Source organism: Lycium barbarum, chromosome 1 (genome assembly GCF_019175385.1).
Source record: "Lycium barbarum isolate Lr01 chromosome 1, ASM1917538v2, whole genome shotgun sequence".
Lineage (NCBI taxonomy): Eukaryota > Viridiplantae > Streptophyta > Magnoliopsida > Solanales > Solanaceae > Lycium > Lycium barbarum.
In genome coordinates, this window is record NC_083337.1 from 170,641,376 (window position 1) to 170,666,332 (window position 24,957).

A 24,957-nucleotide genomic window follows, 5' to 3' on the forward strand; every position below is an offset into this window, starting at 1 on the left:
TCAGACTTGTCAACGAAAAAAAAAAAAAAAGTTTAATTGTATAACGTGGATCAGTCCACGTTATACAAAATTGCAATGAAAAGTGGATAATGGGTTTCTGTACTCGGGCTCATGCTCTTAACCATGGAAATGGAGCTTAAAGCACTTGTCCAGGGACTTCAACTAGCAACTGACCACCAACCTTGTTCTGTGGAGATCGAAACGGACTCCACTGAGGTGTTTAATACCATCAATACTAACTTCCCATTATATAACAATCTCACATCTCAATGCAGGTACTGGGTAATTAAAGAAATTGGGGAATCTGCTTATCCGCCATTGATTTAGAGAAGGGAACCAGGTCGCACATGTTTTATGGCGCGGCAAGGAGCTAATGGAGAAGAAAGAAATCAGTAAGTGTTTTTGTATAATGCCACCTTTTGTTATGTATCAAGTACTACTTGAAGATATGGGAGAAGTACACTACTAGAAATTGTATCAGAAACCCATTATCCACTTTTCAGTCCATACCTTATAACTTGTATAACGTGGACTCGTGGATCAGTTCACGTTATACAGTTTTTTTTTTTTTTTTTTTCGTTGACAAGTCTGACACGGAAAAAAAAATTTGGGGTATATCGTGGATCAGCCCACGATATACCCCTTTTGGTATATTAATTTTTGGACATTCCCTTTTGGTAAAGACCGTATATTTTTATACCCTTTAGGCTCCGGACTCTAACTTTAGTGGTCATTTGAATTGTCATGATTATTAATTAGTACTTAGCAGATTCGATTAAGTGTATTGCCTGATAAATAATGTAATAACATCCCTAACAGTATAAACGAGTCCGGAACCAAAATGCCCTAAAAAAACATTTTGAACCAAAATACCAAAAAAAAAAAGTTATCAAAGTACCTTTAGCGCAGTATTTTACTGCGCTATAGCACTTGACAGAGACGGAGCCGTTAAGTGCTATAACGCAGTATTTTATTGCGCTATACAAAAATTTCTCTCACCTATAACGCAGTAAAATACCGCGTTATAGGAGTCCGCCATTTTCAATAACATCACATTTTCACTCCTCTTTACGTAGTTTATCTTTTTTACGTAGTTTAGCCGTATATTAATCATGCTTTGAGATTCCGAAATTTCAATATTTTATATAGAACTCTAGTTATATTTGTACAATTAATAAAACAGGCTCAACACATCAAGAATACGCAATACTTTGGATTGTCATTTTAGTGGTTGAAAAGTGCTTGAAGTCTTTTTTTATTTGAAGACTTGTAGTCATTAGCTTTAAGTTATTTATCTTTTAGGGTTTCGTCTTAGTTTTAAATTAACGCTTAACTTTATTTCGAATGTGTCACGTTTTTTTTTATTATCAATTTAGGATGTGAAACTATAAATAATAATAAAGACTAAGATAATATTTATAAATATGCAAAAAATAGATAATATTTACGATAAATTGTACAACACTAATGTATATACACTATCGAGGATGGGTCCCACATGTAGTATGCCGGAGACTATCCCTAGGCCTAAGGCTCATACCATCCCCACCGTCCTCGCCATCGTCTCCATCGCCCTTTTCCTCTTAATAACCGGGCGCTCCAAGTCATGATCATCTCCTCTTCCCCTAGCCCTTGCGCCCTTAACTAGAACGTGCTTCTTCTTGGGATCTAGTCCCGCTGGCACGCTCAGAACCTCAGGCTGAGCTGGGTCTGGAAACTCGACCTCTTCCTCGTCGGGAGTCGCCACCACAAGCGTCGAAGGATGAACCTGAAAAATATATAAATATTAGTACCATTCTTATGTATATTGAATACATTAACGTTATTTATTTAATCAAACCTGTGTGTCAACGGGCGCCTGAGTAGGCTCCTGAGATGGGTCTGTAGGCTCCTGAGATTGGTGTGGTGGTGAATATGAGGTAGTCTCCTGGATGACATGCTGTTCGAAGTCCAAGTAAAGGTTATAAAAATTAAATAAATATTTACCTTATATTGAATATAATTAGTTTTAAGTAAAAAACTTACATGCGCCTCGGTAGTCTCATGAGAAGACACCTCTGCCTCGGCAGGCTGATGAGAATGCTCCGGAATGGGCAGCTCCTGTGGACCCACTGGCACCGAATCCTAAAATATGAAAAAAAAAATGAAATAATAAGTACTTTAAATTATCAAATATGTATATTAAATATTGACCTTATATTGAATAAAACTAATTTTAATTAAAAGCTTACATGTGGCTCGACAGTCACATGGGAAGACATCGCTAGCTCGGCAGGCCCATGAGAAAATGCCTAAGTGGGTGGCTTTGGTGGACCCGCTGGCGCCGAATCCTAAAATATAAAATAGTACTAAATAATGAGTAACATATATATATTTAAAATAAATAATTTAACTCTGACCCATGATTGTCTTGCAAAGACAATACTGATCTATCAGCGGGCCCCGGGTGAACAGCGGACCCCGGGTGATCATCGGGCCCAGGGGGAACATTCGGATCCATGAAAGAGTCCGGTTTGTACAAACTAAATTAGTCATTATTCTTGAAATGAAAGATAAATTATATTAACTAATCGAAATTCAGCAGTAATATTTGTTTGGAACTCTATTTTGAATATGTGATATATTTTTAGTTGACCAAATAGCCAACACAACTACGATAAAATTAAACTAAAAAAGTATATTCGTCGACCACATATTTTCCTATAAACTTTACATTTTTTTCGTTAGCTTATGTATTTATGAAAAGAAGAACTTTAACTATTCTTTTTAAGATAATCTTTTTTTATTTAACATATATATTCACGCTTTTAAAATTATATAGATTAACATTTCATAATCGTTTACAACTTGTTTGGAAGGTTGTTACCTATTGTATTATATTATGTTGTTAGTTTAAATAAAATGTTTGTTTTGATTGCTACTTTAATTTTATTGTTATGTAACGACGAAAGATTTTATTTTATGTAACCACTGATTTGGCCCTATACAATACAACACAATACAATAAATGTCAAAACAAGACATAACAATCACCCAAACAAAGTGTTAACAACATAATAATTCTTTACCAATCAACTTCGTTCAATTCATAAAGAATATTTAACAAATACTCAATTAACAAAATAATAATTCATTAACAATTCATAAATAATTAACCAAATTAACAACTCATAAACATATAACAAATTAACAATTCATAAACATTTAACAAATTAACAATTCATAAACATTTAACAAATAATGAATTAAAAAAAAAAAGGGAACAGTGGCATAAGCCACTGCCCAGCCCGATCAAACAAAAAAAAAATGATTTTTTTTTTTTTGGAAATTAACGACGATTAAATGTTAAACATGCATGCAATATAATGTATATAACAAAATAATAACAAAAGTTCATAATAGAAACCTTAATCGAAGATTTTTTGTAGAGTTATTTTAATCGAGTTGTACGCCGCTTTTTCTCAAAATTCAAACTTAGAATCTTGCTCCTTGACTTGAATATACCGAGAATCTAAACTTTCCGGACGAAATTTAATAGAAAACAAAGTTTTTTAGATGTGGGGACCACATTGGCTCGCCTCCAATGGCGTTTTCAATTTTTTTTGCCACTGGAGGACCAGTGGTGGAACCCGATCGGGTTTTAGTGGAGTGATATAGCGCAGTATTTTACTGCGCTATAGGAGAGAGACAAACTCCTATAACGCAGTATTTTACTGCGTTATAGGTGAGAGAAAGTTTTGTATAGCGCAGTAAAATACTGCGTTATAGCACTTAAGGGCTCCGTCTCCGTCAAGTGCTATAGCGCAGTAAAATACTGCGCTAAAGGTACTTTGGTAACTTTTTTTTTATTGGGGTATTTTGGTTCAAAATATTTTTTTTTGGGCATTTTGGTTCCGGACTCGGGTATAAACACGCATGAAATATGTGATTATACTCTCTCAACCGAAAAAAGAGTATCTACCAAAAATAAAAAGGAAAAGGAAGCCATCCAATGAGTACTAACCAGGTGTCAAAGGTGATAAGTTATTGAAATTCAAGCCAATAGATAAAGCCCACTTCATTACATAACTTTTTTTGTTGTTGGTAAAATACGTGAGCTACCATCACTTTGCCTCCTGGTGTTAGGGAGGAAGACACGATGAAAAAAGCAGCAGCAGAAGTTTGAACAGTACTGGCTTTGTGGAAGTCAATGATTAATCAAAAGGAGTTTTAAGTTTTGATCTATTTTATTTATCGTATGAGGTATAGCTGACTGGTAATTTTATATCAAGTTTGAAGACGTGGAAAAATATAGAGAAGAATTTATTATAATCAGTCAAAGCTTGTATATAATGTAAAAATTGTTACATATTTCGCATATAGTTTATATTTCATAGAAAAAGAGTTCTAACCTTGTTAATTATTACTAGTTAAACTAGAATAATATTGTGGAAAAAAAAATCAATATGCGTTACTTCATTATAAAAATTTAGTCGCACCAGACGATTACATCAAACTACGTCAAACTTACTATGTTAAGTGATTCCATAAGGTGAAGATACATATTAATAATTAACTATGTTAATTGAACGAGATAACTCTATCTTCAAACGCATGTAAAGAAAAGTAATTCTCTCATAATCTCATTAATTTTGTTACATATGTGAATAATTTCCACACAGTTCTCCACACTAAGAAAATAAATAGTGATACCCCTAGTTATAATAATGGTGCAAAACCTATTAAAATTGGAAACTAGAAAACCTATTCCGATATTTTGATTTCAAAGCCAAATTAAACATTAATTAAAGAAACTAGTATCAAATGTCAAATCCTAGATACTATTGGTTTCTTACTCTAGTTTTAATTTAGTAAGTTAAATCATAGAAAAATTGAAATTAATCAAGTTAATATTAGACAATTGGTCCCTGTTACCCCCCGGCGCACTCAAAAAGTGTCAAAACTGTCCTTCGTATACTCCTATATAAAGCACACCCATCCTTCAGTCTAAGCCAGTCCAACCAAAATTCCTTCTTTCAAAGCTTTAACTGTCCAGAATTTGCAGAAGTCCTTATCCATAGGATATATAAATTCAGTGTCACATTATTTATTTTGAATAGCAAAAAAGAAAAACAAAAGCAAAAAAGAGTACTACAACAACAATATAGCATTATCCGAATGGGTAACGCAGATTATGAGCACCCATCAATGATGAATAATGGAGAAAGCACAGGCATAGGCATACACAGAGTTGAAGTTCCTCCACCACAGCCTTTTTTCAAGTCACTAAAAAATACTGTGAAGGAAACTTTATTTCCAGATGATCCACTTAAGCAATTCAAGAACCAAACACCCCTCAGAAAATTCACACTTGGTCTTCAGTATTTTTTTCCAATTCTTGATTGGGGTTCTCGTTACAATTTCGGGTTCTTCAAATCGGATCTTATTTCTGGAATTACCATTGCTAGTCTTGCTATTCCTCAGGGAATAAGCTATGCTAAGCTAGGGAACTTGCCCCCTATACTTGGCCTCTGTAAGTCATGATAATTTTTTTAAAATATTTGGTAATTTTTTTCAAGAATTCTTTTTAGGAAAAGTTAATTTTATGATGTTTAGTTAACGAAAAATGTATTCAAATATCTTTTGGGCGGAAGCAATTTTTAATAAACATCTTAATATTTAACTTTATATCACTGGCTCTAACTAATACATAGACATATTATTAATGTTTAGCGTTAACGAAACTTTATGAAAACACTCTTTGCCTTTGATTTGCTATTATTTTAGGAGTATTAATCTTTATAAATATCTTTTTCTTTTCTTAAAACTTTTTCCATCCAACAACCATGTTCTGAAAAATACTGCCTTCAAAAATATTTTACATGAAAAAAAGCTTTTCGTGGAAAATGACTTCCTTCATATCAAATATACTTTTTGTGACGGCTAGCTAGTTACCGGTGGTGGATGCAAAGTTTTCGCAAATGGACTTCAACATTTACTATATATACATAGAAAATTGACCTTGTAGATATATGAAGTGTGATTTAAACTTTATAGCAACTTATGTTTTTAATGTTTTTTTTTTTCTTGTTCTGCAGATTCGAGCTTTGTTCCACCATTAGTGTACGCATTAATGGGAAGTTCAAGAGATTTGGCAGTGGGAACAGTTGCTGTTGGATCTCTTCTCATGGCTTCTATGTTGGGAAATGAAGTTAGCGCTAGTGAAAATCCAACTCTTTATCTTCATCTTGCTTTCACTGCCACATTGTTCGCTGGATTATTTGAAGTTGCTCTTGGATTTTTCAGGTTAGTAAGCTACGGCTAGTATAATTTAACGTGTTATAATAGATTATCTTATTTACATATTTGATATAAATAGCTACTCGTTACTGTGAGTAACTTAATTTGAAGATATAAAAATATAATATAGTATAATACTCTCTCCATTCCAAAATAGGTGTTACGTTTTTTTTTTAAGGTCAAACTACATGAACTTTGACCAACATTTTAAGATGTGTTTTTTTACCATATTGATATCAGAAGGATTACAACTTTATAGCACCTTTTGTATAGTTTTTTAATATCTAAATCTTAATTTCAAAATATTGAATCAATCAAATTCAATTTAACTTCGAAAATTAGTCAAATTGACTATCGAAAAACAAAACATGATAGTACTTTGGAGTGAAGGGAATATCATTGTTCAGAGCTTATATTCTACTTTTTAGTGTTGCTAAATCACATCCACATTATTTGGTAGAAAATCATTATTACTATCATAAGTTGATGGAAATGATTTTTACAGGCTGGGATTTATAGTGGATTTTTTATCACATGCAACTATAGTTGGATTTATGGGAGGAGCAGCTACAGTGGTGATACTTCAGCAGCTAAAGGGAATACTTGGGCTTGAACATTTCACCCATGCTACTGATGTTGTCTCTGTCTTACGTTCTGTCTTTACCCAAACTCACCAGGTCTCTCTCTCTCATGAGATTGTTTCATGTCTTTGAATCTTTATGTCACATGTCCCAAGTCTATGGTGGGCGGTAGAGACGTAGTCCAGATTTTAAGTTTTTAAATGTTTATATTCTAAAAAAAAAGGCAATTTATTGGGTTTTTATAAATTATTTATGCATGTTAAGTGAATTTTTTTATTCAAATACAGAGTCTGAACCAAATTTATTGATTCTACGGAACTCGTAAGCAATACAATAGCTCTGCCTTTAGTAGACAGAATAAAAATGATTTTAACTTTCTAAGGAGTTGTCTTTTTTTAAAAAAAAATCACAATGAAGTTACTTAAAAATTACACGTATAATTATAACAAGCATGGGTTGCTAATTTGTAAAATATATAGATGGTAAATATCTTCTAGTTACATGTTGATTCTTTCTTCCCTTTTTTTGTTAAAATTTAAGAGAATTGCTTACTCGTGTCCAAAAGCATTTATTTTAATTATTAATTGAAACATGACCCTTTCTTTACTTTCCCGTGGAGAATCAAATTTTTATAGTGTAAAGTGATTCTTGAAGAATGAATTCGTTTTAGATTAGTTATTATCTTCCGCTACTAACTTATTTATGGTATTTGTTACTTTCTTTGAATACACAACTGATTGTTAATGATATAAATAATTGCAGTGGCGATGGGAAAGTGCGGTGCTGGGATTTTGTTTCCTTTTCTACCTGATGCTGGCTAAATTTTTCGTAAGTATACACACTGACTTTGACCTTTGGAAATGTGAACAGTATCCACAAGTCAAAAGCAGTCTACTAAAAGTGGAAACTTTTCAGACTTGCAATGCCCTATTACGTTTTCATACCTTAATTTCCTCACTAATTTCATACCAAACCTCAATTCTTATGTCCTAGTCTTCCAAACAACATTTTTTTTTTTTGGATTGACACTGACTTTGCTCCTAGAATATAAATTAACCTACTCCCACTCCGAACAAGCCAACAAATTAAAGCAAACTTTCCTTAATTTCTCGTAAAAGAAAGGAAATTCAATTTTATATTTTGTTAAGTAATTTATAGTAAAATTTCGAAGAGTTTGTTGTTAAATAAAGTTGCATTATTAATATTAACGGGCATTCATGCATGCATGTAGAGCCAAAAGAGACCGAAGCTGTTCTGGATATCGGCGATGGCGCCATTAACGTCAGTCATATTGGGAACTATTCTCGTTTATATAACGCACGCTGAAAAACACGGAGTCACAGTGGTAAGACATTTAATTGGATTTACATTATATATATTGATACAATGTAATAGTTACTATCCATGTAATCTAACTTGTTATGATAGCCGTTTAGTTACCATATTTACTATGTTATCCATCGCCTAGCATAACAACTGACCTGTGTAATTACATTATCTATCTATATTATTTTAAAAGCATGAATACAAATGTTAGTTGACCAAAATATATTTCAAATATTGAACGACGTTTATATCCTTTAAAGATAAATTATGTCTTAATAAATACTAATCCTATAATGGATAAAATTGTAAATCCTAAAACTTCTCCTAATATGAAATTGCATGAAATTTTAATCTTAATCAAAGTTCCAAAAGTGTAGCTATTTTATTGAGACCTACTAATATTAGATTTAATCTTATGTAGGACTCTGACTCTTTCAATTATATTGTACTAAAAAATTTTTATTATTCTTTTTTCCTTAAATCATCAGATGCCTAATATTGCAATTCCTTCATTGTAAGTAATTAGAGAGTGGATCAAGGGATCTATCATTAGGCGATATGTCTACATTTAGCTCCGAATTATCCCTTCTTTAAATAGGGTTTTTTCGGTGACAAGGTAGATACATCTTTTCTTTATTTCTTTTTAAAAATAATTTTACCTAATAAAAAAAAAATCTCCAAGAATTTCAATGATTTCTTTCTATTATTATACTTTTTAAATCCACAATAGGAGTATTTATTTATTATTATAAAACATGAATGTCAAACGCAAAATGTCAGACTACACTACAGTGTGAAGTGAGGAAAGCTAATTGAAATTGAAGGACAATTTTTTCAAAAAAAATATACTCTATCTTAGTTTTTATGATTAATTTTATTTCTTTTAGAAAATAAAGATATGCCAAAACTGAACTAAATTACTCAATATATTTTGTTGTGATACTTCATAGAAACCAGTAAGTAACATGGTTGTGTTAAAAAATTACTTCAAAGGTGCATATATAAAACTTTTACGCAACTCCTTTTAGTGTCTTTCTTGAAAGCTACATGTGTCATTCAGAATCTGCAGAAGATATATAATTAGCTTAATTTAAAAACTTCATTTGACTCTAAACTACTACTTACTGATTAATTAATAATTTCCTGGAGGTTTAAGTATCCTACACATTTTAGGACAACACGACGTACCAGTGCCAAAATTGGTTAGGCCCTGATAATTCGACGACATTAGTTGTTCATATTAATTATCAGCACATGAATAAGACACTTCTGATTGATAGCTTTGTTTGTCCTTAAATAAGTTGGTCAAGTTGACACTCAAAAACAAGACAAGAAATTAAGTGAAATGAAAAAGTTTTTATTTGTGCCTAAGTGTTTTGTCAGTCACGGGTTTCAATCGTATACAATAAAAAATTGGGTCATTGGCACTTTTATCCCCATTTTGTGCTGGTCTTTAATCGTAGAGAAAACTTTTTTCGCAAGACTTAAGTTCATATTTTCGCATAATATTATCTCACAAGTTATGTCCCGTGCCTGTAAAGAATTTATGGCATAAGTTTTATTTTGAAGGGCAAAAATTAAAGACCAGCCCAGTTGAAGACCAAACCGTGCAATTTCTTCATAAAAATACGAGAACTTTGCGATGGCGAGCTCTTCACGAAAGAGTTTAACGTAACAAAGAAATTTATAGTAGTAAATCACCTAACATATAACTACAAATAATCGCTCATATTTAATTAGCGAGATTATTAGTCTGAAACATAAGGCATTTAAGCTAACAAGTTAAAATACGGTTAATAATGTATTTTATATACTGTCAGTGTATGGTAGAAGAGATTGTTGTCATAATTGTGGTTGCATTGCGTCATTCATTATGTGGAATAATTGGATTTTTATGTGAATGATAAAAATAAAAAAATGGAACAGATTGGGGAGCTGAAGAAAGGGTTAAATCCACCATCAATAATGGATCTGTCATTTGGATCGAAATATATGACAACGGCTATCAAAACAGGCATAGTCACGGGTGTCATTTCTCTTGCTGTAAGCTTCCTTTTTCCAGATTTCAATTCCTTTGTTTTATTCTCCTGCAATTCCAGCTACGTACTTGCATTATTGTTCAGTACTAGGGCGGCAGCTGCCTTTTTTTTTATATATTTTTTTTAACAGCTATTTACGATTTCAATAACAAGCATATAAAACATGTGTGCATGAACGGATCTACCTTGTTTGACTGTATAGATAATACACAAACACAGACAATAGGTCGATATATACTGCTTGAGAATAATGCCAAGTAAATATCAATCTAGGACAAGAAGTAGCTAAGATCCAAACCTTCTTGCAAGTTGAATTGTGAAGATACATAGACATCGCTTACATAAAATTTTATGTACGTTGCTGAATTATATATGGGTAGTTGAATATTTATTTGAAAAATTTAACTTATACAATGATAAAGAATTTTTACACAGTCCGCATATTTTATCAACTTGTAGATGGTAACGTGCTTTGTTTCGTGATAAATAGCTAGCCCCGCTTCTTATGAACGGATACTGTAACATCTTTTAGGTAGTTTGATAGTATGAAAAAACTTTTACAATATAAATGTATGAAAGTTAACTAGTTAAAAAAAGTATATGTATTTATATGATTTTTTCACACCCGTTGCCATGAAGTATAGTGAATTGCCTGGTGTTTTATAAAAAAATGAGATTGAAGTAGAGTTGACAGTTGAGACTCCTCACAATACTGCACAAAATTTAAATCCTCTGTGGATCTGACAGGAAGGAATAGCTGTAGGAAGAAGTTTTGCAATGTACAAGAACTACAACATAGATGGAAATAAAGAGATGATTGCTTTTGGGATGATGAACATTGTTGGCTCCTGCACCTCCTGCTACCTCACTACTGGTATGTTCCTACATGACTACATACATACCAATATCATCTTTGACTTGGTCATTATCTCTCTTTTCTCTTTTATTTTCCTTTATGGGCCGAAAGTTGATTTGGATCACCCTCACCCACTAGGGCCCATAATATGTAGGAAACCGAACCCCACCCCCCGCCCCCGCCCCCACCCACACAGACCTTGGCTACATTTGATCTCGAAAACATAAACTTCATAAAAGGTGACTGGTTCTTCCGGTGCTACATGGACCATCCCCTAGAAGATAGATTTTTCTTTTATAACATAGTGTCGGGATCAACTTGTGCATACGCCGACTAATTATACTCGATATATGTTACCTTCTACAAGCATAACATAGGTACTGGATAATATTGTATACTAAGTTTAAACAAATAGGAGAAATCACCTAGTGTTTTTTGTATGTCATGAGTTCGAGTCACAATATTTGTAAGGAGGGGTTCAATTTATTTATTCTTTTAGAGGTGGAAAAAGGGGAAAAGTAAAAGAATATGGAATGTAGGATAAGGCACGTCTTTCGTTCAGTGTTTTCACCTTGGACAAATATAAATTCATAGATAAATGTCGTAGCAAGTCCAAGTTTAACACATGACAAGTGACAACCATAATGTAAAGGCTAGTAGCGTATAGAAGTTAAAACTCTTTTTATATGTTTGGGATGACTCTCTAATACAAAAAATGACCGTACGTGCAGGGCCATTTTCGCGATCAGCAGTGAACTTCAACGCAGGATGCAAAACAGCAGTATCAAACATCGTCATGGCATTGGCTGTGATGGTGACATTGTTGTTGCTAACACCATTGTTCCACTTCACTCCACTCGTCGTGTTGTCTTCCATTATAATCGCTGCCATGCTCGGCCTCATCGACTATAATGCCGCCATTCATCTCTGGCATGTCGACAAATTCGACTTCTTGGTTTGCATAAGTGCATATATTGGCGTTGTCTTTGGCAGCATTGAAATTGGCTTAATCTTAGCTGTGAGTACTCCTTCCTTAGAGTTCGAAATTCAAGAAGTTTTTTGCAGTACTAGATCATTTAAAAGATAAGTGCACGTAATAAGTGGAACTAGTTAGCCGATAAACAAAAGAGATAACATGTTACAATCAGTGGCGGAGTCAGAAATATATATACAAGGTTCAAACAAATACAAAAATGTCATGCCCAAGATTTGAACTAGTCGATCTTAAGTAATTTTTGAGCTTCCTTTGTCACTATGCTAGAATCTTCTCTTATAGTCAAGGTATTCAACAATTTAAATATAACAATAACGAATTCTTTTTGCCCTATTTGCACACTATAATTTGCTTGATTTGTAAAAACAGTAGAGTCTCACACTTAATACAAACATTTACTGTAGTTAACTTTATAGGGTACTTGATCTTATATGGAAACCCAGATTTAACTGCTATGTTGACTTATAAATTGTTGTTTAATGAAAATGCAGGTAGGGTTATCGGTACTAAGGGTGTTACTTTTTGTAGCAAGGCCAAGGACTACAGTACTAGGTAACATCCCAGACTCTATGATCTACAGAAATGTGGAGCAATACCCAGACACAAACAACGTTCCAGGCGTTCTCATACTTGACATTGGAGCCCCTATTTACTTCACTAATTCTAGCTATTTAAGAGAGAGGTAATTATTTTAGACAAATATATAAAGCTTTTTATCTATTATCTACAAATAACTACAACCTCTAAATGCAAATGGAGTAATAATTGTGGGTTAATTCAATTCGTTGTTATAGGATCTCAAGGTGGATTGATGACGAGGAAGACAAGTTAAAATCTTCAGGAGAAACAACTTTGCAGTATGTCATACTTGATATGGGAGGTTAGTTAATTTATGGTGTCTATTATTTCGAAAGACGAGTAATACATAAATAGTTGATAAATAAACTGAATTTGAGCAGCACTGACAGCTAAAATTCTTTGACGGGCAGCTGTAGGGAACATTGATACAAGTGGAATTAGCATGTTTGAAGAAGTCCAGAAAAATCTTGATAGAAGAGATCTCAAGGTCGGCCAATTTCCTATTTCTTACTTTTGGATTTAAATTTAAACTGCTACCATTATGAAGTAGTAACTATGTAGCATAGGATTTAACTTACATACATGGAAAGAATTTTCACACAATTACAGGCAATTTGCCTTCTTCTAAGGATTTAAGTTATATATATACTAAAAATATAAAGAATGTTTACCAGTACTATCAAGGTAATTAACCTAATATAACAGGTTGACACTCTATTTTCCAAAGTTATCATAACAAACATGCGATAAGGGTTACATGATGTTATAAATCAACTTAACATGGTGTAAAAAATTTATCCACCATCCGTTTACAAAACTTAAACTCCTTTTTCCCTTTTATGATCAGTTGCTTGTTATCTTTCAGGTAACATGACAATATGATTTTTTTTAACACTGTCACTATATAAAAGTTAAATTCCTCTTAACACATAGAGATTTTTTTTTTTTTGTGTGTGTGTGTGTGTGTGGCATTGCAGCTTGTGTTGGCAAATCCGGGAGCCGAGGTGATGAAGAAGTTGAACAAGGCCAAATTCATAGATACATTAGGACAAGAATGGATGTTCCTAACAGTGGGGGAAGCTGTGGAAGCATGCAACTTCATGCTTCACTCCTGCAAACCTAAGTCTTCAACAGATGAAGCATCCCAAAAATGGAGCAACAACGTTTGACTTCAAATTAAATAGATCGTTTTACTTTATTAGTATTATTATCACAGTAGTGGTTCATGTGTACGTCTAATTTGTAAAGATGCAGCATATCATTATTTGGCTTCAAAGGAGTCAAGATCCTGCCCAAACAATAAACTGGAAGGGGTTTTATTTCTCTCCCACATTTTGTAAAATCATGTTCTCCTATTTAAAGAATGAATATCAGCTGTATACTCATTTGTATCTTTTATTTATCTGCAACGATCTGTACTCCCCCCCCCCCCCCCCCCCCCCCTTCTTATATACGAGGAACTTTAGATTTTCATTCCTTTTTTATTTTTCTCAGAAGTAAGAAAAGGTTTAGTTTTTCATTATAGGATCAGTTTTATGTGTATTCATTGTCTTTGGCCCATGCCAGAATTTTTATAAAGTTAGGACTAGCATATAATGCTATGGTTTACACTGGACTAATTTCTGTTTCACATCATAGTGTTATTTCCCAAGATCAATTAGCCGACCCCTACACTAAAAGATTATCTCTTAAGATGTAGCTCTTTCGGCACCATAGGCTTAAGCACTTCACCAATGTGTTTCTACAAATAAGGCAAGTAAGCTTATTTGGAAAGACTAGACAATTGGTGGAATTTAAGATAAAAGCATGCTAATAAGGCTATAAATGCTTGGGATGTATAGAAGTAAATTCTTAGAATCTAAAGAAAATTGTACAAGAATACAAAGGAATTATATAAATGAAAGGAGCTGAATATGTGCTTGTACCGGATGATGCACAATCTATGTATAGCTTCGGACCTGGACCTAAACCACTATCATGGTGTAGTAGCTCCTAATTGTTCTCTCAAAACTTAGCACCCTATAATTACTGCTTAAATGTTTGCCTGCTCGCTTCATAGTTCCCTTTTGATTTTCTATACTTGTGACTTGTATATGCACAAATTTACTTACAATCTCATAGTCAACAAGCATTTGATTTCTTTATCATATTGGGAGTTCTAGGAAAGTACAAATACGACGTACTAGTCTCATGGTTATGTTATCACTCATTACCAGGCATTGAGCAGAGACATCCATTATTGGGGAAATGAATAAACAGAGAAAAAAAGGATAGGCTACAATCGAGTGTGAACTGTGAAGGGGTAATTGCATTTGGTAACTTATAAAGAGCCAGCTTTTACAAAGTATTCTTAAACCAAAACCAATCACCATCAGAAGCACTTCTAAGAGTTTATACATCTAAGATAGCATAGAAATGATTTCTAGTCTTAATTGACAGGCCCTTTAAGTGAAGTCACAGTAGGTATATATTGAATCAAAATTACCGTCTTGTTGCATTTCAAACATTTATATGTGATTTAACATACTATATATCCCTATAGAAATTGGGCAAGTCTGGAGATGGTTCCCTCCATTGCATAACTTCCTACATATCCCTACAGAAATGGGAAAGTCTAAAATAGTCGAGGCTTTAAATGCTGAACGAATAAGTGTAAACTTCACTTTATATAACTTCCTTTTTTCCTCCCATGAATGTCGACTAGAATTATTTCAGAAAGACCTTTACTTTCCCTCTATACTTTAAACCTTTTTCCAGAAAGAGAGATGTAGTAATCCAATAAAGGTTAAGCCCCTTCACTCTACTAACTCGTTATCATCGACAGTTAATTCAAGTCTCAAGTTAAGTGCAGATGATCTACGAGAAGTTATATATCACAACAAAAAGAAAAGGACTAATGATTAGAATAAAACAGAAAGATTATACCTAAATGACATGTGAAACAGTTTAGACGATCATTTACATCGAGCCTCCTTTTTTGGTAATCTGTAGGTGTTTAGTCAATTTGTCCCTTGTTAATCTCCCCATTGATTCGATCTGCTTGCAGCTCTGTCCCTCATATCCTGGGTCGTGATGACCAGATACGGCAACGTCAGGATGTAATTTGTCTCCACAATCAATAATAATATTATGAAGTAAACAACACACGAGGATGATACTAGGTAGTTTCTGTTTATCAGGTCTCCACATAACCTTATTAAGGATTCTCCAACTTCCCTTCAATTGCGAGAAAGCTTTTACCGCGACTGACCTTGCAGTCTCATGCACTGCATTGAAATCCAGCACAGAATCCGAGAACTCGTCGTCATCACCTTCATAAGGTGTAATAAGCCATGGAAGAAGAGGGTAACCAAAACCTCCTATAATGTACTCTCTAATTTCTGCTCCTTCAGAAACATTTCCATTTAAACGATCACCACCTTCACAGAGTCTGTAAAATCCTGAGCACTTGAACAGCCTTGAAGTGGTCATACCCCCAGGCCAGCCTGTCACAATATCTAAAAAACGCATCTCGTTATCCACGATGCCTTGCAAAAGCATGCTGTAATTGTTTTCCTGATCACACCAATCATCCGAGGTTTGAATAGCGGGAAGGGTCATTACGATGTGAGTTGCATCAATTGCTCCGCAACAGTTAGGTAAACCAAATGATTTTTCAAATTCAGACTTGATTTTTTCCATCTTACTAGGTCCTGGCCAATTAAGATGGTGCTTTGCACGTTCTTCCAGTGCTTCAATGAATCTCCAGGTAACCTGAGACACAGTGGACTGCCCAACTCCGAATGATGCCCCAACTGAAACTTGGGATTCACCAGAAGCCAACCTTCGCAACGCAATTGCAACTTGTTTCTCAACACTAAGAAGCCTTCCCTCAATGTTTATGAGACCTGAAGGAGGTCTTGAGATAAGGTCCTCCCTTACAAGTGAACATATGTAATCAAAAGTCTTCTTTGAAACACGGAAAAAATACTTGAAACCTTCCTCTTCATCACATGGTACACCAGAACCTGCAAGATATAATAGGTATAGGAGTGAGTTAATCCCCGCATTGCAAAGACCAAAAAAGATTTATAAGAATACAAATTGCAAAAAGATCTCTTTTTTTTTTTTAAATAAGGAACTCCAGTCGAGGAAGCTATTATCAACACCTCTCAGTCTTGCTTACTTGAGGAAATCAGGAGTTTTTATTCAAAATTGTCCTTTATCTGTGCAACACCTTTGGTCTAACTAACACAATGGACTTAAAAACTAACGTTGACAACCAAAAACACGGCAAAAGTCGAAAAAGAAAACCGACCGAACCGACTCCGATTACTATCCCAACTATGACAGCTTCAGCCAGAGAACGTTTTCAATGTAAAAGTTCTGGCTTCGACTATGTCTGCCCACACGGGTGGAATTACATCATTAGCTATGGGTTCAAACGAACCCAGTAGCATTTGCTAAGATGTTGTATTTATATTAGGGAATTCATTAAATAGTTAGTTGTGAACTCAGTAACTAAGACAAGCTATGGGTTCGGTCAGAAGTCATAATCACGAGTCTTAAATAAGCAACTTCACTTCTTCCTAGTGTTAGATGTTTTACTTCAAGAACGTATACGTAATCCAAAGATAAATGCAATAAAATCAATCAATTATAAGCACCGACCTAGTTGGAGTCGGAAATATGAATCATCAGACTCTTTTTCACACTACCCTTCACCTATGGAAATCACACTGTTTACTATAAGTTAAATCCCTTTGAATTCTTCGTGTGGTTACTTTCTTATACTTAAAATCCTGACTCAAACGAATTTCACAAAGCACTAAATTTGACGAAATTAGGCTTAAAACTCCAATCTTGATATGAACCAATACCTCAATTGAGGTCTAAGTAAAGTCTTACACAGCAAATGGACTGGAAATACAAGTGACTTTTGCAGAATTTAAGCAAAAAAGTAGTAAAAGAATGGAAATTTAACCTGGGGTTGGTGAATTCTTGTGCCAGAAACTATCCCACCAATCGCATTCAGTGATTTTGTTCTCAACAGGAACAATGTTGATGGATTTGTCTTTCTTGATTTTGCCTTTTATTTTCTTCAACTTCTTTGAATCTTTCTTAGTCTTCTTGGATTTGTTTAGTGGAGCCATCCACCGATGTGTTACAGTGATTATTACAGAGAAAGCTTCGATTGGGACATCAGAGGTAAAATGCAAACCTCCTCTTTCTTGTCGAGGGTGGGCTGCTTTTAATGGGCCCTTTTACTTTAGTCGAGAGATGACCCGATGGAATTTCTAAGGCCCAATGCTTTGGCTTGTTCGCCAGTTTTGGGACTGCCTTAATAACTATGGGTCACTTACACAATTGGCCTTCAAAGCCTGGTCTTTAATTTTTGTCCTTCGCTAAAAATTTCTTGGTTTAGGGTTCAAACCTCCGCTCAGTAAAAAAAAAATTGCAATGTAGAATTTGAATTCGCAAGGCAGCAAAACTCTGCAAAACTCCACCTCAGACAGAGTTTTGAATGCAAAACTCTGCCTTGCAATTTTTTTTTTTACTGAGCTAGGGTTCAAACCCAGAACCTCGGGGTATTAGGCGAAGGATAAAAATTAAAGACCACCAATTTGAGGGACAAAAATTAAAGACCAGTGCCTTTGAAGGGCAATCCGCACAAAAAAAAAAAAAAGAATAATTATTATTTGAAATGTAATTGACAATTTCTTTTTTTTTTTTAAGGAGAAAATAAATTTTGAATAAAAATACCTCTAGCTAAAACATGGAAAAGATTTAGTATATAGTGTTAAAGTTCGAAATTTTAACAAGTGAAAATCTAGTACAATATGTCGAGTTCGAATTCAAGCACTGGATCTTTAAACTTTCAGTTGTACAAACACGAGTTCAAGGAGTCTTCCATTGAGTTCAAACTTGACGATTATGTTTGTGTTCTTACATGTAAAACCGTGAACTCGAAGACTTTCCTTAAGTTCTTTCACATTGTCAAGTATTGTGTTGTTCGATCTATCCTTGAGTTCTTAGCTGCAGAACCACGAATTCAAAAAAAGAGTATAATTTCGAAACACCGATTAAAACTTAAATAGTGGCTAAAACACTAAATAATCATGGTAAGAAGCGGTTCCCTTTTAATATGTCTTACGTGACACGAATTCAAATTAGTCGAGGGAGATATTATATTTTGTAGCAAGGGACCAAAATTTAAAGGTCAGGGACAAACTTTATCACTTGTCGAAAACATTAGGGACGAAATGTCCAAATTTACTAAACCTTAATCGCAACTTCGTCTTCATTCTTCTTCACTCAACGGTTTTTGGCGGCGGCGCTGCAAAAAGGTTTCTTTCGTTCTCTTCAGTTTTCGTTATTCCTTTCTTTAACTTTTCAGTCCCTTCTTTTTCGTAATTTTATGTGTGTGTATCTTTTTTTTTTTTTTTTCATCTTCATATCTCCAAATTTTGCAGCTACTGCTTCGTTGATGCCCGTAAATGCCACTAATTGGTTTTTATACTTGTAAAAATTGAAGCTTTCCTTTTTTTTTTTTTTTTTTTTTGATAAAGAAATTGAAGCTTTCTTTTAGCCACAGTAAAGAATTCACTTCAAGAAAAATTACTTTCCCTCTATTTTAAGCTATAATGGTAGTAGCTTAGTTTCTTTTCTTGATAATTTAGTGAGAAGAGGTATAGTACTACCGTTTATTGAAGCATATGTAGTGGGAGGAGGAAAAGACCAATATATTAATTAAAAAAAAAATAGAAAATCATAGAAAGACCTTTGTGTAAATCATTAAGCATCCTTTTGCATGCAAGCTTCATGTTGTACTTGAATTGTGGAAGAGATAAAGAACTCTGTTTTATCGAAGTCTAAAGTTTTGATTATCCATTTCTTTTTACTTATTTGTTTATTTATTTTGAAGTTATTGGAGATACCATAAAGATGGAAATCAAGACAGATGGAAATGATGGATCCTTGGTTTTAATCAAGCAAGGAGCTGAGGCTGTGAGTTCATAGTTAATTATTCACAATTATGTTCATATTCACAAATTGTGAATCACAATACTACTAATTCTGCCAATGTTCATTTGATGGCAAGTAGTTGTTGACACTTGACACTGGGATTTCTGTAACATTTTATCTTGTTTTTCTGTTGATATCAGAGGGTATTTGAGTCAACATTTGTGGGCAGTAGGAGGTGTATTATCAAGGAACGGTTTTCAAAGAAATACAGGCATCCGACATTGGACTCAAAACTCACTCTTAAACGGTTGAATGCGGTTGGTGTAAATGATACCTATTCTTTCCTTAATCTTTCTTAAAGATAGAAATATTAGAATTGAAATTCTGGTGCAGGAGGCAAGGTGCATGACAAAAGCTAGACGGCTTGGTGTTGTTACTCCAGTGCTTTACGCTGTTGACCCTGTTATGCATACTCTCACCTTTGAATATGTCGAAGGTCCTTCTGTGAAAGATATATTCCTTGAGTTTGGATTAGCTGGTGTTGACGAAGAACGGATGGCTGATATTGCAACACAGATTGGTAATGCTATTGGCAAAATACACGATGGTGGCCTAGTCCATGGCGATTTGACAACATCAAACATGTTATTCAGGAGTGCTGCCAATCAGCTGGTGGATATTTTTCTCCCTCTCTCTTAGGATTAGGGATAATTTTGGACTGCTCAAAAAAATAATAGCCATGTATTAAAGTATAAATATACATATCATATCCATAATCAGTATATATGTTTTTTATATTTAGCTAACTTGCCGTAATTAATTTCGACCGACGGGCCAAAAGTGAAAAAATGTCTATTCCTCTAATTCTTATGATTGACTTTTTCTTCAATTTCTTTCCTTATTTGCCTTTGTGAGGATGAACTTCTGCGGTCACCCTCAATGAGATTTTTTTTTTTTTTTTGTCAATGATACTTTTTCTCCAGGTGTTAATTGACTTTGGCCTAAGCTTTACTTCAACGCTTCCAGAAGATAAAGCAGTTGATTTGTATGTACTAGAACGTGCTTTACTCTCTATGCACTCCTCTTGTGGAAATGTGGTAAGCTCTGTCATATCTACTGTGTTGTGGGGAGGGGCGGATTTAGAGCATGCCGAGGGTGCTCACCCGAACACCCTCGGCAAAAAATTACAGTGTATATATAGGATAGATTTTCTGTGTTTATGTACATATATTAACTTTTGAACACCCTGAATAAATGCCAAAGGTTAGCTCAAGCGGTCCAGGGTGTTCAAAATTATCATTGCGTCCTAGGTTCGATCCGATTGACAACATTATTTTTTATATTTAGCTTTTGTTGTTTTTTCGAACCCCCTGAGTGAAAATCCTGGATCCGCCACTGGTTGTGGGTTAGAGGCATATATAAAGCCTTAAGGTCCTCTTGAAGCTTTTTGCTCTTCTCTATTCACCCCATTTTTAAATCATAATTTTGTTTCATGGAAAAGTCTGTTAATTTCTTCCTTAAATAACTTTTTCCTTTGCGCAGTATAACATTCGTGTCATGTAAACATGCACCTTTTCACAGAAACAGTATTTTCTGCTGGAATTATTGAACTGCTCTCTGCTTCTCTCGGTGCTTTCTTCTAATACACTTGAGCATCTGATTAATTATTTTACTGATATTAAAGAAGCCTTGTTAAGGGTTAAGTGATCCTAATTAGGATAACAGAACCATAACTTTCTTGTGATTTGGAAACAGGAACCTTATTGTGGCCACACGCCTCAGTCGGTCGGGTTTTTCCCGTGTCTTTTGGTAGTTACGTTTAGTTTTTACGTCCATTCTGTAAATTGGATCAAAGGTGTCCCGCTTTAGCAAATTTAAAGGACTAAATATGCTCAAGGTTATTTTTGAAGGACCAAAGTAGACCTATTCCCATAGTTAAGGGACAATTTTGGCTAAAAACTCGCATGTGCATAATGGTTTTATGTTTAGTTTGTAACAAAGCCTTAGGACTTCGAACTGTAGTGAAGATCAGATTAATCTTCTATGGTTTATATGGTTATCTCAGATGGACCAGATACTTGCTGCATACAAGAAATCCTCAAAGCAGTGGTCATCAACATGGAACAAGCTTGCCCAAGGTGCTGCCGACTCTTCCTACACGCCCCTTTCTGTTTATTACCTTGTTATTCCCAGAAAGAAGACACAACGTGGTTCTAATTCCGATGGTTTCTTTATGTTTTTCCTTTCTTATTTTGGTGACTTATTTCAGTGAGGCAAAGAGGAAGAAAGCGCACAATGGTTGGTTGAAGCTTCCCCCTGATTCTGCACTCCACATTAAGGTTGGACTTTGGTCTTTATGCAAAATTGTACTTATAAGTTTGTACGCGGGTATTTCATGCCCTTCATTAATAGTCATTCAATTTATAACCATATAGCACTTGGACACTAATGGGTGAACAAAAATTCTGTCTGTGCATGTGCTTCAAAAATGGCACTATTTACTGTACTTTTACATGAACAAGTTTATACATACCTAGATACAGTTGCTGATTTAGGAGCTGTCTCTTTTCGTTTGTAAATGGTTTTCTTATTGATTTTCAGTGAAAAGATCAGATCCTATGGGGCAAGAGAAAGACAAAAACTTGCTCATTGCAAAGACCAATCTGTATTTGTTGCAGTCTTGATTATTGTCAGTGTGACTGATGCTGTAGCACGCTATGATTATTCTCTTTTTTTTTTTTTTTTCTGTTTCTTTTTCTGCAAACATTGTTCGAACATAAAGTAATAGTAATGAATTCAGTTGAACCTACCTACCTACATGTTAGTAAATTCGCCCCTGATCCTGTTTGGGCTCCTCCATTACATGAATACAGTGGCATTTGGGCCTTGACACGCCACATTGTGTCGACCCTCCAAGTTACCGAGACCTAAGTGAAAATGAAGGGTTTTCCCCCCACCTTTACGGAACACTGAAGCATGGAGTATTAACATAATTACACCAATTCTTAAGTCGGGAACTAAGTTTGGAAACAAATTCATCGCCCACAGAAATCTTTAAATAGGATGTCTTATTTTCACTCTTTCTGAATTGAAAAAACTCTTAGAGCAACTTGGAAGAGAAAGCCTTTCACAATATCTGGCAGGGAAACCAAAAAGACAATACCTAGGGCAGTGTAGAAAAGCGTCTATATGCATTCATATCATAATAAAATGATTTTTCTTATAGAAATAGAACAAAAATCAATACGATCATTACAAGAATATAAGTGCTAGAAGTAGCACAGAGGTGTTCAGAAGGAACATCCTTAGTAAATTTATAATAGAAGTAATTTCTAGTTTGTCTGCTTCCACTTTCCGAACAAATAACGGAACAGCTAAGTACAATTATAGTGCTTGCAATGCGTCTCCTTTTAGCCAACGAGTCACCAGGCAGTGCAACTCTCTGCAGTCAGTAATTAAATTAGCCTACAACTTTTAGCCTATGCATTAAGGCATAGTTATAATTATCATTGATGCTACGCGGATTATTCCACAAAATTTACGTAAATTGCGATAATGTGTGAGGCACATAAAAAGTATCTCTAGACATATTCGGGAAGTATCTGTGGTTGAGTTGTTTTTGGTTGCATTGTAGATCGATCCAATCATGGAATACACTCGCTGAAAGTAAAAAGTTGGCAGTTGTAGAGTGTACCATAACCTTGTGTATATATGTTCTAAACAAGTTAAAATCTACTATATGAATACTAGCATAAATACAATTCAAAAGCTACGAATCATTATTTGCACATACCTTCACCATAGCATGAACTTCCTGATCCGCGGTTGCAATCTGATCGAGCTCTTAAAAATGGTTATCCCACACAACCACGATGCCACCAGAGTTACCCCCAAACAGGGACTTGAATCATATCAGTAAAACGGGAAATCATCTAGTACTACTTGATGGTCATTAATCTTGGTTTCAAGAATTGGAACCATGCGTGGTCTATAACAATCTAACAACGACCTAAAACTACGTCTAGTTTTAGTGTTGTGCGCGCCTCGATAATTCCAAACAACTAGATTCATTGGTTTTGACTAATTATCGCCGTGTGCCTGAAGCAGTGTTGGGTTCATCACTAATTTAGGGCTAGACATAAAATACCGAATTACTGAATCGAACTGGGGATTTCAGTATTTCAGTTTTCGGGAATAAAATTAAAAATACGGTATTTCGGTTTTGGTATTCGATTTTAGATAATAATACCGTTCGGTAATTCGGTAATATTGAATACCGAAATAAATAAAAGACCCATTAAATTAATATACCCATCAGTGATTGAGTTCTGCTTCAGCCCATGTGTATTCGGTAATACCGATCCCAACAAAATGATATTTAACTGGCGTGACTAGTAACTGTGTTTGTAAATGAATAAGTTCTCATTCTAATGATTAATTTACTAGTTGTAAGTTCCCCTTTTCACACCTTTGAGTTCTTGGATTTGCATTTCTCATTATGTTGGCTGTATTGAAGCTTCCAATATGATATATCTTAATTGCTATTACAAAAGGTAGAAGAGAGCTTGACAGAATTTTCTCTTTGTAGGGTCAACATGATGAACAGCTAAGTTTTTGGAGGAGATGGCAGCACTTGAAGCTAAATATCAGAAGCTGTATGAACCGTTGTACACAAAGGTGAAAAGGATAGTTAAACTTTGACCCACATCTGCATGTATCTTGACAATGAAATCATCTTTAATACAACGGACTTCGACTTCAATATGGTATTACCAAATACCGTACCGAACCAAAGTTTGATTTACCGATTACCGAACCGAAGTTTGAAAGTTCGTATTTGGTATCTACTTTCAATTACCGATTACCGAACCCAAAATTAAAATACCAAACCGAATACCGAACGGCCATCCCTAATCACTATAGCATAATTTTCCACTTGAGGGTTTGGTGGTGTTCTTATATCCAGGTAGGTTCTTAAGAGATTCGGAGGATAAATAAGGAAGAGCATTTTTTTGAACCTCTCTTTGAATATCTTTACCTTTATTTCTTTTATCGTAGTGATCTCCGTTCTTGTCTCGCGGTTGACCAAACATGGTATCCTCCGATCCAGCTCCTGTGCATTGACTGTCTCCTGCATGTCGAGCTGGAAAGTCAATCGTTATATCACTACTAGAAACACATGCTTTTCTCACGACAATTAGTGAGAAGTTTGTGTTATAAAACAAAATTTTCAGTTCTTTAAGTTTAAGTTTTATTTACTGAATTAAACTACAGGTAACTTTATCTAGTAATTAAGCATTGATTAATATAGAATAAATGTTAAGTAACCTGTTGTAAACCTATAACAGGTTAAGTTAT

The 24,957-nt window shown here is 34.5% G+C and overlaps 3 protein-coding genes across 3 annotated transcripts; 2 read left to right on the forward strand and 1 right to left on the reverse strand.

Moving 5' to 3' along the window:
- Positions 1–4,977: 4,977 nt before the first annotated feature.
- LOC132608003 (sulfate transporter 3.1-like) lies at positions 4,978–14,039 on the forward strand. The gene is made up of 12 exons (XM_060322089.1): positions 4,978–5,512; positions 6,078–6,285; positions 6,785–6,956; positions 7,623–7,688; positions 8,092–8,205; positions 10,113–10,229; positions 10,973–11,099; positions 11,813–12,099; positions 12,567–12,757; positions 12,870–12,955; positions 13,065–13,141; positions 13,632–14,039. Exons 1-12 carry the CDS (start codon positions 5,158–5,160, stop codon positions 13,821–13,823), a joined length of 1,992 nt encoding a protein of 663 aa, XP_060178072.1. The 5' UTR covers positions 4,978–5,157; the 3' UTR covers positions 13,824–14,039.
- Positions 11,618–17,872, reverse strand: LOC132608011 (protein ANTAGONIST OF LIKE HETEROCHROMATIN PROTEIN 1). The gene is made up of 3 exons (XM_060322097.1): positions 17,618–17,872; positions 15,580–16,661; positions 11,618–12,148 (listed from the first exon to the last, which is right to left on the reverse strand). The coding sequence occupies exons 1-2, from the start codon at positions 17,784–17,786 to the stop codon at positions 15,613–15,615; spliced, it is 1,218 nt and encodes a 405-aa protein (XP_060178080.1). The 5' UTR covers positions 17,787–17,872; the 3' UTR covers positions 11,618–12,148; positions 15,580–15,612.
- A 951-nt stretch (positions 17,873–18,823) lies between these two features.
- On the forward strand, positions 18,824–22,408 carry LOC132608020 (uncharacterized). Its single transcript, XM_060322104.1, has 8 exons — positions 18,824–18,980; positions 19,559–19,641; positions 19,800–19,916; positions 19,993–20,271; positions 20,583–20,696; positions 21,665–21,737; positions 21,869–21,938; positions 22,201–22,408. Exons 2-7 carry the CDS (start codon positions 19,579–19,581, stop codon positions 21,904–21,906), a joined length of 684 nt encoding a protein of 227 aa, XP_060178087.1. The 5' UTR covers positions 18,824–18,980; positions 19,559–19,578; the 3' UTR covers positions 21,907–21,938; positions 22,201–22,408.
- The last annotated feature ends 2,549 nt before the right edge of the window (positions 22,409–24,957 follow it).